At 65.3% G+C, this 16732-nt stretch overlaps 1 protein-coding gene across 2 annotated transcripts; it reads right to left on the reverse strand.

Annotated features, from left to right (window-relative positions):
• Nucleotides 1–2949: 2949 nt before the first annotated feature.
• On the reverse strand, nucleotides 2950–16231 carry MTCL2 (microtubule crosslinking factor 2). Of its 2 annotated transcripts, none has more exons than XM_084296556.1 (14): nucleotides 16007–16231; nucleotides 14906–15064; nucleotides 12724–12786; nucleotides 9666–10892; nucleotides 8281–8400; nucleotides 7995–8120; nucleotides 7453–7683; nucleotides 7229–7336; nucleotides 6899–7066; nucleotides 5934–6185; nucleotides 5708–5779; nucleotides 5246–5316; nucleotides 3561–5010; nucleotides 2950–3473 (listed from the first exon to the last, which is right to left on the reverse strand). In XM_084296556.1, exons 1-14 carry the CDS (start codon nucleotides 16202–16204, stop codon nucleotides 3324–3326), a joined length of 4395 nt encoding a protein of 1464 aa, XP_084152682.1. In that variant the 5' UTR covers nucleotides 16205–16231; the 3' UTR covers nucleotides 2950–3323. The 2 variants fall into 2 exon arrangements, with proteins under 2 accessions (XP_084152682.1, XP_084152681.1); XM_084296555.1 differs by having other exon boundaries at nucleotides 5708–5773; nucleotides 16007–16216.
• Nucleotides 16232–16732: the final 501 nt, after the last annotated feature.

A 16732-nucleotide genomic window follows, 5' to 3' on the forward strand; every position in this document is an offset into this window, starting at 1 on the left:
GATTGGATGGGGAAGAGGATGAGGAGACAAGAGGCAGAAGAGGATGAAGATGGGGAGAAGTGGAAGAGGTTAAAGTAGGTTGCAGTGATGGTGGGAGCTCACGGATGACGAGAAGGAATGGTGAGATGTTGAGATAAGGAGTAGTATGAGAGGAAAAGACTGGAGGTGAAGCAGGGTGAGGACAGATAGGACAGGGTGGAAGTGGAGGAAGATGAGATTAGGAGATGGTGGGAGGCGGATGAGGATAACAAGGGAGGGGATGTGGTGGATGGTAGTGAAGCACGGCAGGGAAGGGTGCACCATGGGGTGATGGAGGGGCACAAGAAGGAGGGATGGGACACGGTGGGCAATGGAGGAACACAGCAGGGAGGGATGGGGTTCAGGGGTGACAGAAGCACAGGAAGGAGGGGTGGAGGCAGTGGAGGTAAGGAGTGATGGACACAGGAATGAGCTGGGGGGATGACGCAGAAGCAGAATAAAGAGGGGCAGGACATGGTGGGCAATGGAAGAGCATGCAAAGAGGAAAGAGATGCAGCTGAAGATGGAGGAGAACAAGAAGGATGGGACATGTTGGGGGAGCGAGGAGCAGGGACAGAAGGGGTGGGACACAAAGGATGATGGAGGAGCAAAATGTGACACGGGAGGCGATGGAGGAGCTCAGGGAGGGACAGCTGAATCCAGCGAGCCTGGAGGAGACGGGGACCTCCGGGTGATGAGGGGCACAAGGGTGGGAAGCCAGGGCAGTGATGGGGACACGGCCGGGCAGGATGGGACAGGGGAGGCGTGGGGAGCACCAGCAGCACGAGACCACCACGGAGCTGCGAGGAGCCCACGTGGGGTGAGAGGCCACGGAGGACCCGAGGGTGATGGCAGGGAAGCCACGGCGGCGTGGCAGAGCTGGGGTCAGCACACGGGGATGGGGAGAGGAGGGGACACCGCGTGCGGGCAGCTGGAAGGGACGGGGTCTGGGGGCACCCCACAGCCAGGGGCCACCCCACGCTCCCCTCCGCAGCCTGGCAAAGCGGCGCTGAGGGTGCAGGTGAGGGTCTGCAGGGCTTTATTCATCACACGACAAGCAGGCACGGCACAGGGGGCGGGTGGGCGCCGTCATCGGGGCAGGTCCTGCCCTTCATGCGACCTTGGGGTGGGCACAGGGACCGTGGTGAGGACGAGGGCAGAGGCTGCAGGGGCTGAGGCCAAACCTGCCGCCTCCCCAGCTCATGATTTGTTCCCAGCGCCCTGGGCTCAGCCAAAGCAGCTCCTGCCTCTCTGCAACGCAGCCTTGGCAAAGCCCCTGCCGTCCCCCGTCCCCGTCCCCATCCCCGTGGGAAACACCTGGCACCCCTATTTACAGAGTAAGACAGAACTGACCGATATTACAAATAATTAAAAGGCAGTTGTAAAAATGAGAAACCACATTCCAAAAGTAGAGAGTCTTTTAAAAACGGAACGGAAACAAAACCTAGTCCTCGATGAAAACGCTAAAAACCACCCCGGAAGGATCTATGTACAGCAGGAGAGTGCTGGCGGCAGCGCTGCGCCCGCCGGGGGCGTGGGGGTGGCCGGGGGGGGGACGCTGCCTGGCCCTGGCTGCTGGTGACACGCCGGGGTGACGAGGGCCCCGGGGGGCTGGCTGGCCGCCCCCAGAGCGAAAGGCCATCGGTGCTGGGCCGGCTGGCCCTGGCTGATGCTGGTGTGTCCGGAGACACAGGCAGTGAGCGGCTGTCGCGGAGATGCTGACGGAGGCTGCGACGTGGCAGTGATGCGGCCGTGCTGCTGCGGGCAGCGAGCGGCTGGACGGGAGGGGGCAGCAGCCGCGGCAGCAGGAGCGTTTTCTGAGCCTGGCTGCAAGATGACAGCAGTGCACAGAGCCCCTGGAGCGATGTACACAGCCTCAGGACAATGCGCACAGGCTCTGGAGCAGCACACAGAGCCCCCAGGGTAATGTACAGAGCCCCCAGGGGCTTGCACGGAGCCCCCAGAGCACTACGCACGGCCCCTGAGCAATGCAGGAGCCTTTGGAACTGTGTATAGAGCCCCCGGGGCACTGCACAGAGCCCCTGGAGCGATGTCTGCAGCCTCAGAACAACGCCCGGAGGCTCTGGAGCAATGCCCAGAGCCCCCCCTGAGCAATGCCCAGAGCCCCGGCGGGCACAGGCACCTGCAGGCAGCTCCATCTGTGCGAATCCTGCCCAGCCCCCAGCACGCAGCTTGAAAATAGGTCGAGCAGCCGCCTCCAAAATCACCCTTCCTGCCCTGGGCTGTGCACAGGGGCACCAGCGCTGCCGGGCTGCTGCCCTCCTCCCTCCCCAGCTGAGGCTTTTCTCGATGGCGACCGCCCGACCGCTGTGCGGCGGAGGCTGCGAGCCGGGCTGCAGCCGCCCAGCCCACAATCTCTTAATCCAATTGGTGCATCTCCAAGTTAGCTCATTTCGGTCTGTTTTGTTTTCAAAAAATGCACTTGGTTTACATTGCAGGCTGTCCGGAGTTGGGCAGAGCCAAAAGAGGAGGAAGAAAGGAAAAAAAAAAAAAAAAAAAAAAAAAAAGGGTGGGTGTGGGGGAAACAAGGACGGGGGGCATTATTTCAATTCAGCACTTGGAGGAGCAAATAACTACACGTGGCCCCGGGCAGGGAGGTGGGCGCTCTGCAGGGTGGAGGCTGCTGGGGGGGCCCCAACACGCTGCTCCCAGCCAAGGCCCCTTGGGATTAGGGATTAGGACACGCCACGCGTGCACCCAGCTTCCCCACCACGCCGGGGGCTGCCCGCACCCTTCCCACCAGCAGAGGAGCCCGGCAGCCCCCCAGCAGCAGGAGGGCGATGGGGACAGCCTCCATGTGCGCCGCCCAGCCCAGGGACCCTCCCCGCCTCCCTCCGGCCTCCAGGATGCAGCCGACGGATGCGGCTGATGCAACCGCCCCGCAACCGCGGCCCTCGGGGACACGCCGGGCAGGCGGCGCTGGCCACGGGGCCGGATCCAGCCCACGGAGCCACGCTGCCTCCGTCCCTCGACTCCAACCCCGCGGCGCTTCAGCCCTGGCCGAGCAGCACCGCCACCTCGCACGGCGGCCGTCCCCTTCCCCAGGCCACCGCGGGGACCCCGCCGCTCCCCCCCCCGTGCCGGTGACACGGCCACCCCGGCGGGACGCCCCGCTGCTGCCGGCAGCCTCCGCCGCCCGGCGCCCTTCGCCATCTGCTTCTTAAGCGTCCCCGCGGGTGAGGGGACGGTTAGGAGACAGATGCGTCCCCGAGAGGGGCCCCGCGGGCGCTCTCGGGGCAGGAGAGTGGGAAGCAGGCAAGGCTGCGCGCCCCGTCCCGCCGTCCTCACTCACTCAGGGGCCCCGGCTTCTCCTCCGCCCTGGGGGGGTCCGCGGGGTGCAGCCTGCACTTGGAGGGCGAGTGGCGGGCGGCGGAGCGGGAGGGCCGGGCGAAGCAGGAGGTGAGGGACTGCGAGCTGCAGTCGCACGCCATGTCCTGCAAAGAGAGAGTGGGGGCGGTTAGAGGGTGCCGGAGCCGCCCCCGCGGGACACCCCGGTGCGCGGGGGGACCCCGCCTCGTTACCTCGCTGGCTAGAGCCGAGATGAGGTCGGGGTCCCGGGGGGCCGCCTCCTTGCTCCCTTGGCCGGGGGACGACGGCTTCGGGTCCTCACAGCTGCTTTGTTTGAGGACTTTCTTGCTCAAGATGCGGGAGGAGCTTTCGGCCGGGTGGTAGGCGGCCAGGCCGGGGTGCTCGGTTTTCTTGGCACCCTCCTCCCCGCCGCCGGCATCCTTCTTCTCTGGGGGGGCCGTGGGGCTCTGCGCCCGCCCGCAGACGTTCCTGAAGAACTCCTGCACCAGGCCGTACTTGGGGGCCTCGGGCTTGGCCCTGCTGCCCTCGGGGCAGCCCGGCTTCCAGATGGACTCGGTGCTGCCCGCGTGCTCCACCACGCTGAAGAGGCTGGACAAGCCGTCGTTGATGTTGCTGAGCACGGGGCTGTCGCGGGTGGTGGTGGAGCGGGCCCAGGCGGAGCCGTTCTGCTTGCCCTGGTGCAGGTTCCAGAGGCTCCTGTCCTTGGAGGCGTCCAGTTTGGAGGAAGACCTCCTCTGCAGCTTCGGGGAGCCGTATTTTGGGGAGCAGCAGGGCCGCTCGATCCTGGAGTGGACCTTGTCCAGGGAGGAGGAGATCTGCTTGCTGCGCACGGAGACGAGGGAGGAGCTGCGGGGGGACCAGCTCTTGCCGTGCACGCCGCCGCGCGGCAGGTCCGTCTGCAGGCCCACGCTCACCGTCTGGATGGTCTGCGTCCCCACGTGGGCCAGCCCCACTGTCTGGCTCGAGGCGCTCTTCACCTTCCTCTCCAGCGAGCTGGAGCGGATGGCCTGCCGCACGCAGTTGGTGATCTCCTTCATGTCGTCGCTCATGTTGCCGGAGATCTCCAGGTCGTGCAGCGAGGGCGGGAAGCGGGGCACCGGCGGCACCGCGCTCTCCACCGCGCCGCCGTCCAGCAGCTCCCGCTGCTGCTTGGAGAAGTTGCACAGCCACTGGCTGTACGTGCTCTCCGCGCTGGCCGACTCCTCTGGCTCCTTGGGCTTGGCCATGGTGAACAAGAAGCCGGGCTCTATCATGATCTTCCCCTCCTTGTTGTGCACCAGAGGCGCCTCCAGCCGCCGCGCCACGGGCGGGCTGTAGTAGATGCGGATCCCCGTCTTGTCGGGCGCCGTGTAGCTCCTCTGCATCTGCTTCTGGGCCGGGTCGTGTCCCGAGAAGCTGCTGGCCCGTGAGTAGTCCCAGGAGGAGACGCCCAGCTTCTCCTTGGCCAGGCCGTCAGGGGCAGGTTGCTCGATATTCACATATGTACAGTTCGGGGGAGGAAGGCCGGTGCTGTCCCGGATCCCGTTGGGCAGCAGCTGGGTGGCTGCAGACACCTTTTTGCCTCGGGAATGGTCGCCCAGCCCGGGCGCAGTCTTTCCAGGGAGGTAGGGAGAACAGTCGAGCAAGCTTTCGAACTCTGACATGGAGGAAACGGACTTGGTCCTGCGGGAGAAGAGAGCACAGGGCTCACCGATCGCCCAGCCAGCAGGACAGGGGGACGGTGTGGGGACAGCTGAAGGCTCCACCCCAATGGGACCTGCTGGGCACCCAGTCCTGCTTCTCGTCTGCGGGACGATCCTGGGCCACGGCTGTGTCCAGTCGGAGCTGGAGGCAGGCCTGGCTGCGAGGGCTGCTGACCCCCTCCACGCCCCGAGGATCACACCACCAACGCACTCACCTTTTTAGGTTGGTTCCCTTGGCTTCTTCTTCAGAGATTGTCTCTTTGTCTGTGATTTTTTCATTGAGAGCCTAGGAGGACACAGAAGCAAGTTCTGGTGGCAGAAGGCACAGGCCCATAGCACATGGATGTGCTGGAGCAGGGGCTGCACCCTGCTCCTTTCCGGCACCTCCCCAACATCCCCAGGTCCTGCACCCCACCCCCAAGGCTAAACAGGGCTGGCTGTGACCAAAACTATCCTAAATCAACTGTCTGAAGCCCCTAGGGTTTGCCACAGCAGGATGAGCCATGCTCCCTGCTGTCTCCACCTCCCTAATCCCTGGTGGCCTCCCTGCAACCATGGCTGGGAGGCTGCTGCTCAAGGGGATGCTATTTTGGGGCGCACACAACCTCCCCCTAATTTTTAGCACACACCTGAGCCCCGCGGGAAGCCAAAGGACCACGCCACCCTCTCCTGCCCACCTCTTTCCAGTTGCCGCCGTGCTTCTCCATTTCAGAGTGCTTCAAAGCCCATGGGTTGGCTCCTTTCTGCAACTGGAGAACATGCCGGTCACCCAACGCGTGCGTGTGCCCCTCCGGGCACACAAAGCCTCTGCTGCTTGCTCGCCGGGTGTGCCCCAGGGGCGTTCAAGCACAGCGAGCAAGCAGCAGAGGCTGGAGGACACGCGCACAGTCGGGGACACCACACCTGGTTGAGTTTGTTCTGCAGGTCCTTCGCTTGCTGCTCCGCCTGCTGCTGCTCCTCCTTGAAGCGTGCCAGCAGCTCCACCTTCTCCTGGTTCCAGTTCTTCTCGCTGATCTGCAGCTGCTTGGTCAGGTCCATGACGGCGCTGTAGGACTCGGCCAGGAGGTGCTGGTGCTCCTCGCGCTCCCTCTTCAGGGCCACCTTCCAGTCCGGCAGCGCCCGCTCGGTGAGGCCTTTGCCCGCCTTGGCCTCCAGCTGCGGGGACACGGCGTTGGCAGCCCCGTTGGGACAGACGGACCGACGGACGGCCACCCGATGGGACGGGGGCTGGATGGCCCCACTGCCCTCCTCCCCGCCCCGTGGGGGTGGCACTGCCTGCGGGCTGGCAGAGTGCTCCCTGAGAGGCTCCACTGCTGGCCCTGAAGGCATCTGGACCAGGGGTGCTGCCCCCACGCAGCAGCTTGCTTTTGGGGAAGAGACAGGGGAATTGGGGACCGCGGATGGGCACCGTGGAGAAACGCCGCCCAGGAAGCGCTGGCACCGCTCTGGTGAGCAGATGCACAGCCACCAGCTGCTGCCAGCATGGCCCCAGGGAGCCAAAACCCCTCACCACCACGAGAGCAGGGCACAACGGGCCGGGGGACCGAGGGGACAGGAGAAGAGGGCTCTGGTGCTGCTCCAGCAGGGGACGGGGTGAGCGCGGTGCGTGGCCAGAGCACGGTGAGCCCAGGCACCGCCCCGCCCGCCCCAGACAAACCCAGCAGAGGAATAAAGAGCATCCTCTGCTCCCGCAGTCGGATTTTCGTGCCAGCCCCGTTGCTATAGAAACTCGCCTGCCGGAGCTGCTGCTCATTGTGATTCCCGCCGTGCCATCCTTCCTCCCAGCCCTCCCCAGCAGCAGCCAGGATTTGGCACCCGGCGCGGGCAGCCCCCCCCCAGCCCCGCGTCCCCCCTCCTGCGGCTCCCACCTGGGCGATGTGGCACTTGAGCTCGGCACGCTCCATCTCCCAGGCGGCCTTGGCCTTGGTGAACTGCTGCTGCAGCTCGCCGGCGCCGCGCCGCTCCTCCCGCAGCTCCGTGCACAGCTCCTTCAGGGTCACCTTCATGTCCGCCAGCGTCTTGATGCACTCGTTGGGCTGCCGGGGACCGGGGGGTGAGCGGGGGCTGCCGCCTTTGTACCCCGGCCCTGCACGCTGCCACCCCCGGGGGGAGGGACGTGGGGTGCCACCAGGGTTTGGGATCACCCCACCGCCCGACGGTGATGCCCAGTGGGGACTGATCCTGCCCACCCCGCTCACCGTGTTGGGGGTCCAGGCGTCCCCAGCGCAGGTCTTGTTGTCCGCCTGCTGCTGCGGGGCGAGCTCCTCCTCCTCCAGCAGCAGGTACAGCTCCTTCATGCTGTTCACCTGCGGGAGACGGCACAGGCAGCTTGCTGAGGGTCCCATGGATCCCGTGAGGATCCCACGGCACCCAGCCAGGGACAGGGGACATCCGAGTGTCCCACGATCCGTGCCCACGGTACCTCCAGGAAGTCATCGCCCTCGCTGTGCACTATCTTGCCCTGGCGCCAGCGCTTGAGGAACCACTTGAGCTTCATGAAAAGCAGGAGGAAGCTCTGCCTGAACTGCTGCGACTCCTGCACCAGCAGGTTCTTCTCCTGGCTCCAGAACTTCTGCTCCAGCCGCCTCTGCAGGTTCAGGCTCTGCAGCTCGAACTCCCGCCGCAGCAGGGCTTTCTGGTGGTCCTCCTTCAGCTGCGGAGGGACGCAGTGAGCCACCAGCACCTGCGCAGGCTGTCGTGCCTCCTCTCCACAGCCTCAGCCCAGCATGGGACCCCAAAATAATGCCCCCAGCTCAGCCTACGGGTAGCTGCAACCCCCCTGGGAGACCAGGGCCATCAAGGCAGAAGGTGTAAGCCCTGCACGGCTGCACGCCCACGTGCACAGAGAGGCACGCTCGGTCCCTGCGCCCCTGGAGGATGGGATGTTGTGTGGTCCGGGTGTCACCAGGGGGGTCACCAGACACATGGGGACCCTTCCTCCCGTGGCCACCACCGCCCGCTCACCTGGCAGATCTTCTGCGAGAAGTTGTCCACCTCGTCCTTCCGCAGCTGCCTCTCCTGCGAGAGCTGCTCCTGCAGCCCCCGTAGGCTCTCGTTGGCCTCCGACAGCACCAGCTGCAGCTCCTTCATCTGCAAGGGCACAGGAGGGACGGTGGGTGCCCAGCGGGCAGGGGGACGTGCTCAGCACCCCCTCCCCAGCTCCGCAGCCCTCCCACTGAGCTGCTCCCCGGGCAGCCCCACCGAGGGGCCACGCACGGGTCCCCGTCTGTGCTGGGAGGCGGCTCCGTACCTCGGTGGCGTAGGAGTCGTTCTCGTCGGGCCGGCAGGTTTTGTAGCTCCGGGGATGCGCGGGGTCCGTGTCCTTGGTGTGGGTGATGCGGTAAGGGTCGGCGTCCCTAAAATCAGGCTGCTGCATGCGTGGGCAAGTTAATGAGAACAAACCAAAAGAGCGGGAAGAAAAGAAAGCCAGAAAACAAAACAATGGGTCTCCGAAACAGTAAAGGACTACAAGACAACAAAAAGGATGATGAGGAGAAGGAACTTCATCACCATGGTGGGAGACAATGTGGAAACCAAAAGGAAACACAGGATGAGACACGTGGCCTGGATTGTTTGGGGAAGGGGAAAAAAAGAGAGAAAGAGGGAAAAAATGTGCAAACACCAGTTACGGTGCCATGCAGTGACTGGGGGAGACCGGGACCTGGGGCTGGTGGGACTGTGGTCCAGCAGCATGCAGAAAAATAGGACTCTGAACAAGCGAGTGTGCTCCAGAAAGGTGCCCTGTGCCCACGGTGGGACCCGTGTCCCCAGCCAGGTCCCCATCCCTGGCTGTCCTGGCACGAACTGGCCTCCCCGGACAGGAGGGCACGGGCTGCTCTCCAGGGGAGGGTTCCCTGTTGGAGACAAAGCTGCCTTGGGGTTTTTGCTCTGTGAATTACCCTGCCTGGGAACTGTCTCAGTGCACACCAATGGGGGCTGAAGCTCCTTCCAAGTTGGGTGCCTGCAAGCCAGGCTGCGAGGGAAATTTAGGTTGGATATTAGGAGGGGAGGTTTAGGTTGGGTATTAGGAAAAACTTTTTTGCTTAAAGGGTTGTGAGGCATTGGAATGGGCTGCCCAGGGAAGTGGCTGAGTCACCAGCCCTGGAGGTCTTTAACAGATGTTTAGATGTAGAGCTCAGTGACATGGTTTAGTGGAGGACTGGTTAGTGCTAGGTCAGAGGTTGGACTGGGCGATCTTGGAGGTCTCTTCCCACCTAGATGATTCCATGATTCTGTGAACTTGGGGTGCTCTTACGATGCCGACCGGACAGGCTTTCAAACCAGGGGCCCATCCCAGACAGCAAAGAGCATCACAGCTGGGGACGTTTGGCTCTGCGAGGAGCCTGCCCACAGATGGAGGAGAGCACCGAGCCGCCCCGCCGGGGTGGGACACGGCCGTGAGCCCCCCGGCCCCACCTCCCGCCCGGCGCACACTCTGTTGGAGCAGAGTCCTATCCTGTCCCGGGTGCCACGGCATGCAGCGAGGCGAGCGTTAGTTGGGGAATTGCTCTGGGGAGGCAGGAGGAGGGGAACGTTACGGGTCAGGGTTTGTTCCGTTAAAGCAGGAGAAAAGAGCGAGAAGCGGCAAATAAAGCAACGAGTGCTGCGGGGCGGCCGCGGGACGAAGCCCCGTACCTGGAAGTCGGAGCCGTGCTCCTTCTGCAGCCCCTCCTTGGTGGCCTCGTGGCTGCCGGAGAAGGGGAAGGAGTCCGCGTGCTCCTTGAGGCCGCCGGCGAGGTGGTCCACCTTCCTCATGAAGCAGCCCAGGTCCTGCTGCAGCACCCCCAGCCTCATGAGGAGCACGTTCATCAGCTTGGCGTCGCTGGGGCCCTCGCTGCTGTTATCCACCGCCTCGGCCAGCAGCCCCCCCACGCACTCGTTGTCCAGGCACAGCTTCAAGCCGGAGGTGAAGCCGTTGGCGTCCGAGATCAAGACGTCGATGGCTTTGCTGACGAGCGCCGCTTGGTCCCGGATGCCCAGCAGGGTCTCCAAGTCCTTGGCCTTGAGGAGCTTGGCGGCGGGACCCCCGTCCAGCGCCTTCCCCCCGCCGGGCCTGTCCTGCTGCTCGGCCTCACCGCCGTGCCCGTCCCTCCAGCCGGCGGTGGGGATGCACTGCGCCGAGTCCCCGGCCTCGGCGTCGGTCTCCAGCATGGGCCGGGTGGTCTGGCAGGAGGCCAGGTCGCAGCGCTGGAGGTTGGAGAGGAGGACGCGGTTCTCGTACTGCAGCTTCTTCACCTTGCCGCTCAGCTCGCTGATCTGCACCTTGGCCGTGGCCAGCTCCTCCTGCGAGGGCTCGCTGACCACCGAGCAGCTGTCCTCCGACAGCGTCACGTCCAGCTCGTGGTCCGACTTGTACTTGTTGAGCTCGTTCATCAGGAGCTTGTTCTGGTCCTCCAGCTCCAGCAGCGAGCGTCGCAGCAGATCGGCCTCCTCCTCCACGAACTGCAGGTGCCGGCGCAGCTCCACCACCGTGTCCCCCGCGTCCCCGCAGCCCGAGGGGCACGCCAGGAACCGCAGGTCCTGCCCCGGCAGCTCCCTGTCCCCCTGGCCCTTCATGTCGTCCATCTCGGCCCGCAGGCCGCGGTTCTCCACCTCCAGCTCCACTATCCTGCGGCTGAGGATGTTGGCTTCCTCCTCCACCAGCTTCAGGTGGACCTTGAGCTCGGCCTCGCGCGAGTGGGGCGAGTCGGCCAGCTCCTCCACGGACAGGGAGCTGTCGAGGTCCCCGTAGAGGGACCTGTACTTCAGCAGCTCCTCCTTCATGCCGTCGTTCTCCTTGGCCAGCTTGGTCAGCTTCTTGCACATCAGGGCCGACTCCTCCTTGGCAAAATGCAGCTGGCACTTCAGGTCCGCGCTGTCCTCCTGGGGACCGAGCGGGGACGGGTGTTAGGAAGGGCCTGGGGGACCTGAGGGACACGGGGCACCGACACCGAGGTGGGACGTGGGGACCTGGCCCAGCCCTGCCACCACGTGTGACGGGGAGGGAAAGCTGCCGGGTGCTGGGGGAAGTGGCTGGAACGAGGCCTTCTTCTGGTCGGGTTTTGTTTTTCACGAGGGCTGGAAACCTCCCCAGGTCCCACCCCTCGCCCAGCCCCTTTCCTCCCAGCCACCCGTCCCTGTCCCTGTCTTGTCCCTGTCCTCGCTGCCCCCCTCGCCACACATGGGGGTGGCAGCCCCAGCCCTGCCCGAGCCCTTTTGCTTCCCCGAGCCCTCTGTGGGGTTTTGCTCAGGCCAGTTTCCAATCTATCAACAGCCAGCCCCGCTGTTTGCCCTCGGAGACCGTTTCTCAGCTACGGAGCAGTTTCTGGACAGAGGACCAGGATTTCCTGACACCCAGCTTGTGGCTTCCTGTGCTGTGGGGTCATTGCAGCCCGCTGACCGCCTGCAGGGGACCCGCTGGTGGCACCCAGCGCCTGCTCGCCCCGTCCCCAGCACCCCAGTGCCCCTCCAGCACGGGCAGCGGTGCCTGCAGGGCTCCAGGAGCCACCAAACGCTGCGGTGCCTCCAGCCCCGAGGGGCTGCCCCGGGCTCGGGGTGCTGCCTTATTCCCCAGCATGGCCACGGGGACAGCGCCACAGGGCCGCAGTCCCAGCTGGGCAGACGTGACCTCAGTTCCTGTTTTTTCCAGGAAAAAATAAATAAATAAAAGCGCCCAGGCGGGCGCTTCCCCCTGCCCCTGGCATGGCCGGGGGGGCACCCACGCTCCAGGCGGCACGGGGAGCACCTCGAGAGCTCCCGGGGTGGGGACAGAGGGGATGGAGCTTGGTTTTGAGCCTGCCCCCTGCCCCAGCTCTGTGTTCTGTGAGAGCCCCATAGGGCCGGGCAGGAAAGGGGCCCAGGAAGGCACTGCTGAGTCACAGGCGGCTGCACTGGGGCAGGAGGGAGGGAGGAGGATGGGGACCCGCTGCCAGGGCACCAGCACCCAGGGGAGCCCGGGCCTGGATTCGGCTTTGTACCCGCTCCTGCCCTGCCCTACGGCCCTGCAGCGGGGCCCTCAGCTCCGTGCAGACAGCAGCGAGGGGGGCAGCGGGGCAGCGGGGTGTGTGCCCACCAACTGCAGGGACACGGGGACGTGGGGCCAGCCAGGGAGCCCCGTGACGAGACCCTCCCAGCAGGAAAACCTTCACGGGGCTCCCCGCCAGGCTTTGGGGCGCAGGTCTGCTGCCCAGACCAGATTCCACGGGGCTGCCTTCGGGAGGGGACTCGGGGGGGTGTCTGAGCCCTCGGCTCCTCCCAGCAGCAGCCAGCCCTGCCCCTCCCCGCTGACAGCGTTAGGACTCAGGGCAGCTCAGCACAACAGCGAGTGACAGATGAAATCCTCCTGCTGCTGGCACGTCCCCCTCCCCGTGCTGGCCCAGCAGCCTGTCACGGGGCAGGGACAGGGGCAGCGGCCTCCAGCTGCTCCCCACAGGGTCCCCGGGCCCCCCAGGACCACCCTGCAGCCCGGCCGCTGGCACAGGCAGCCCCGGCACGAGGAAAAGGTTCAAGCCAATGTCTGCTCTGAGGCCCCATTGATAAAGGAGACAAGGGATCCTTGAGGACAAGGAGGATGGCCCAGCACATCAATCCCTGCCTTGTGCAGAAGGCAGAGAAGCCCTGCAAGGAGGGGATGTCGCCGCCCTGCCCGGGACTCCCCCCTGTGCCAGGCTCAGCGGCCGGCACCGCTACCTGGGGTGGGCACCGCAGCCCCTACCTGCACTGATGGCTTCTTCTCGGCCTTCCCGAGGGAGCGAGAGCCCCTTTTCTTCAGGGAATTCTGCAGAGAGAAGAGAGGGACGTTACCCACGGTCGCAGCATGGCACGCCAGTGTGCACACACACAGAGCCACCCCGCCACCCCCAGGGCTGGGGACACCGCAGGCAGGGCAGTGCCGATGGCTCCACGGCTCGTGACAGCCAGAAAAATGCCAGGGCCTTGTGGGATGAGCCCCTCGCCATGGGGGAGCCGGCCTGCCAGGCGTCGTGTCATGAGGCTTGGCCAGAAATACCCCTGCGGGCACGAGAGCAGGGAGGGAGCAGGAAGCGAGCGGCGGAGAGGCTGAGTCATGGCAGGACTCACGGGGAATCCCAGGCCGAGATGGCTCCGGGGCATCCCAGCTTGGGAGCAGCCGATGCTCCCCACCACCTCCCCACCACCTCGTCCCTGCCTGCAGGCAGCAGGGGGACACGTCCCTGGTGCCTTTCTCCCAGACCGGCTGCAGCTGCAAACGGAGACCTGGGATCAGCCACTGGCTGTCAGGCTGCTGGGGACAGCCTGCGAGAGCGTGACAGCGGGATTTTTGTCCCTAAATCCCCCAGCAATTGTCCTCCTGTCCCTCAGACCACCCCAGCACGAGAAGCAGCAGGCAGCACCAGCATCCCCGGGGGCACAAGGGACGACCCTGAGGCTAGCGAGGACAGCTGAGACACGGGGAGCCCAGGCAGAGCCATAAGGGTCTAAAAAAACCCACATCAGTGTGAACCTGTCCCCGGCCACACACCCCATCCCGCTCTGCCGGGGTGGGCGATACAGCGGGGCCGAAGCCCCCCCAGGCACGGGGGGCCGGGGGCCACCCCGGGCGTGCTTCCAAGCTGGCGCTGAGGCCCCAGCAGCCAAAGAAAGCAGCTGTGAAATGTAAGCGGCTGCCTGTGCCAAGGTGCCGGGCTCCAGCTTTCCTATTAAGGCCAAGACCAGCGCTGGAGCTGCTGCACCCCCCCGGGGGCTCCCTGTGCCACGTCGGCATCCCTCAGCCCAGCCCTCGCCCCGCGTCCTGCGCTGGAGGTGCTGCGGCCCCTGTGGCTGGGATCGAGCCCTGGAGGGGGGTGAAGGCACCTTGGGGGACACACTGCACGTCCCACCATGGAAAAAAACCTCGTGGAAGCGAGAAAGAACGGGCCCGAGGGGCAAGCCCAGCCCTGCCCAGCCTCCTCCTGTTCGCCTGGCTGCTAACAAGCTGCCGTGCCGCTGCTCTGCGCCCTCCGGCAGAAGGGAGGAGGCGGCTGAGGGCTGTTAACTCTAATTAACGCTCCGGAATAAGTGAGTAACCCCAACGCCTGGGGACGTGCCCTTTCCGAGAGTGGAAGCAAGCCCCTGTGCTCAGTGCAGAGCCCAGCAGGAGCTGCAGAAGCACCCAGCACGCCCGGCTTTGTCCCCACAGGGCTCGCCCCCAGTGACAGCCGGATTTGTCCCCAGCCATGTCCTAGCACAGACCCTTTGGGCTCATGTGGCTGCAGAGGGGACATCTCCTGTCCCACGCGTTCAGCCCCCTGTCCCTGTCCCCACTCCTGGTGGCCCCGAGCAGGCAGCAGGGCTGGGCGATGCCGCTGCGTCCCCCCGGCACACTGCCCTGTGCTCAGCCAGTGCCGCCTCCCCAGGCTCCCCGGGGACCTGAGGCATTCGGGGAAGTAGGGAAGTGGGTTACGAGCGCCGTGATGGATCACACAGCGGTGCTGGCACCGGGATGCCTTTCCTGTCCCCGAGGATGGAGCGGATGGGATGTCCCCTTGCTGCACGGGGACCAGCAGCGCTCCTGGCTGGGAACTCATCCCAGACCGACGGCGCGGAGCACCCCGGTCTCGTGCAGATACGCACGTGGCTTCCCAGGACACCCGCAGGGGACCATGTGTGTGCCAGCCGAGCCCAGTCGTGCCCTAAGGGACGAGCCCAAGCTGCACGAAGCCGTGGTGCAGGAGCACATCCCTCCCATGGGCGGTCAGGACAGCCCTGCTGCCTGCACATCACGGCGGCGCTGCTCGGGTTTCACCAGCATCTGCAGCACGGTTTGGGTTTCAGCGATGTGAGCAGGGCCAAGGGGCTGCCGCGGCACAGGGCCAGGACACCTGCTAGGGGCTGAGCCCTGGGGCCACCCGCTGGTCCCCCCTCCGTGTCCCTCTCACCTCTCGGAGCTTGTCCATCTCGTTCTGCACCACCTGCTTGGCCAGCTCCGTCTCGATCAGCCGCTGGCGCAGGTCCTCGTTCTCCTCCTCCAGCCTGATCCTTTTCTTCTCCACCACCTCCAGCTCGTTGTGGAGCCGCACGGAGACGTCCTTGGCCACCTGGGGACACAACGGGGCAGTCATTGGGCCGGGCACAGCAGCACACTGCGGCCACAACACGAGGACAGGACCTCGTGGGCACCTCCCATCCCCAAACAGCACCCACGGAGCTCACCAGGGTGCTGCCGAGACCCTTGGGAGCAGACACCACACTGGGTCACACCTCGTCCCCAGACCACCATTCCCCCCACCCCTATTTCCAGTGGCCAAACCCTGCTTTCCTCCATCGTATCGTGGTGCTGCGGGATGCTCGTTGCCTTTTTGTGCTTTTTTTCCACGCCACCACACTGGAAAAGCGGCGCCAAAGCCGGGGGCTCACCCCGGCACAGCAGCTGCACGGCTGGGAGGGGGGCGAGCAGAGCAGCCCCGCGGAGAGGGAAAGGCGAGCTGCTGCATCGGGTTACGGAAAAACCTCACAAGAGCCCCCAGAGCCCAGCGTGCCCCGGCTCCAGCCTCTGCGGGAGGCATTGCTGGAGGTCAGCACTGCACGAGCATCCCTGCACAGCCCCCGAGCCTCCCCCCGGTGCTTGGTCTCGGGCTCCTCTGTCACCTCTCAAAAAACCGAGCTGCTCCTCGAGCCACCCCCCGGCGCCAGGACGTCCCCGGCTGCCACCGCACCCCCCCCGGCAGCGGCTGTTCAGGACGGAGCACTCAGCAAACACTCCCTGGCACCGGGCTGGCGGCTGGGGAGGGCGAGGCAATGCCACCCCGCAGCAGTCACCTTGTCCCCACGCCAGCCCAGGCCTCCGCAAGGTTTCCACGATGGCCAAGAGGAAAAGCAGCTCCCAGGACCCCAAATTTTGGGGGAGCTGCACCCCGAGACCTTGCACATCTCACCCCAAACCACTTTGGGACCAATCCCCCCTCGCTCCACCCCTTCCCCTGGGCATCCCCCAACACCTGGGGCTGGGGACAGGGGGAACGTCGCCCCCCGAGCATCACCTTGACGTCCTGCTCCAGGCTGTGGATGAGCTCGCCGTCCACCTGGCCGGTCTGTGCCACGCGCAGGCTGCGCCGCTCGGCTTTGCGCAGCCGGTACTGCAGGATGCGGCACGTCTTGCTGGCCTGGTCCAGCTGCTGCCGCAGCTCCTGCAGCTGGTAGACGTCCTCCTCCATGTAGACGTCCCTCATCTCCAGCATCTCAGCGCGCAGCTCCTCGATCTCATCCTGCGGGGAGATGCGCGTGGCACACGTCAGACCCACAGCCCGTTTCTTGCTGCCCAGGATGGCACTGCTGGGGACAGGATGGGATGTGCCAGTGCTCAGCCTGCAGGCGGGGGCTACCACCTCGGTCTCCTTCTTTTTTCCCCCAGGACACCTCCTCGCTGTGCTCCCCACCCCTCCCCAGCCTTCTTTGCAAATGTTCAACCCCCTGGTCAAGCCCCCACTGTCCCTGCAAATGGAGCAGCGCTGCTTACGCCAAGGCTTGGGAAGACCCCAGACCTACAGCTGGCTCCCTCCTCCACCAGGAAGACCCGTGGACACCATCACCCTGCTCTGCACATGGTGGGGACAACCACGGAGCCAGGGGACAGCACCGGACCGCCTGCAGCCCGTGCACATCAGCCCAGGGAGTCACCGGCGCCGTGCACAGCCCACCTGTGGCACCGAGGAAGCAACCAGAAGCACCCGAGGTGGCTGTGAAATCCCATCCGAGCCCCGTGCAGC

This window comes from Netta rufina, assembly GCF_964035555.1.
Source record: "Netta rufina genome assembly, chromosome: 16".
Taxonomy (NCBI): domain Eukaryota; kingdom Metazoa; phylum Chordata; class Aves; order Anseriformes; family Anatidae; genus Netta; species Netta rufina.

Coding starts and splice junctions, on each gene's coding strand:
- MTCL2 (XM_084296556.1), bottom strand. CDS start 16,204: ATGCTGGAGATGAGGGACGTCTACATGGAGGAGGACGTCTACCAGCTG. Junction 10,893..12,723: donor AGAAGAAGCCATCAGTGCAG/GTAGGGGCTGCG, acceptor CTCGGTCCCCAG/GAGGACAGCGCGGACCTGAA. Junction 5,011..5,245: donor AAGGGAACCAACCTAAAAAG/GTGAGTGCGTTG, acceptor CTTCTCCCGCAG/GACCAAGTCCGTTTCCTCCA.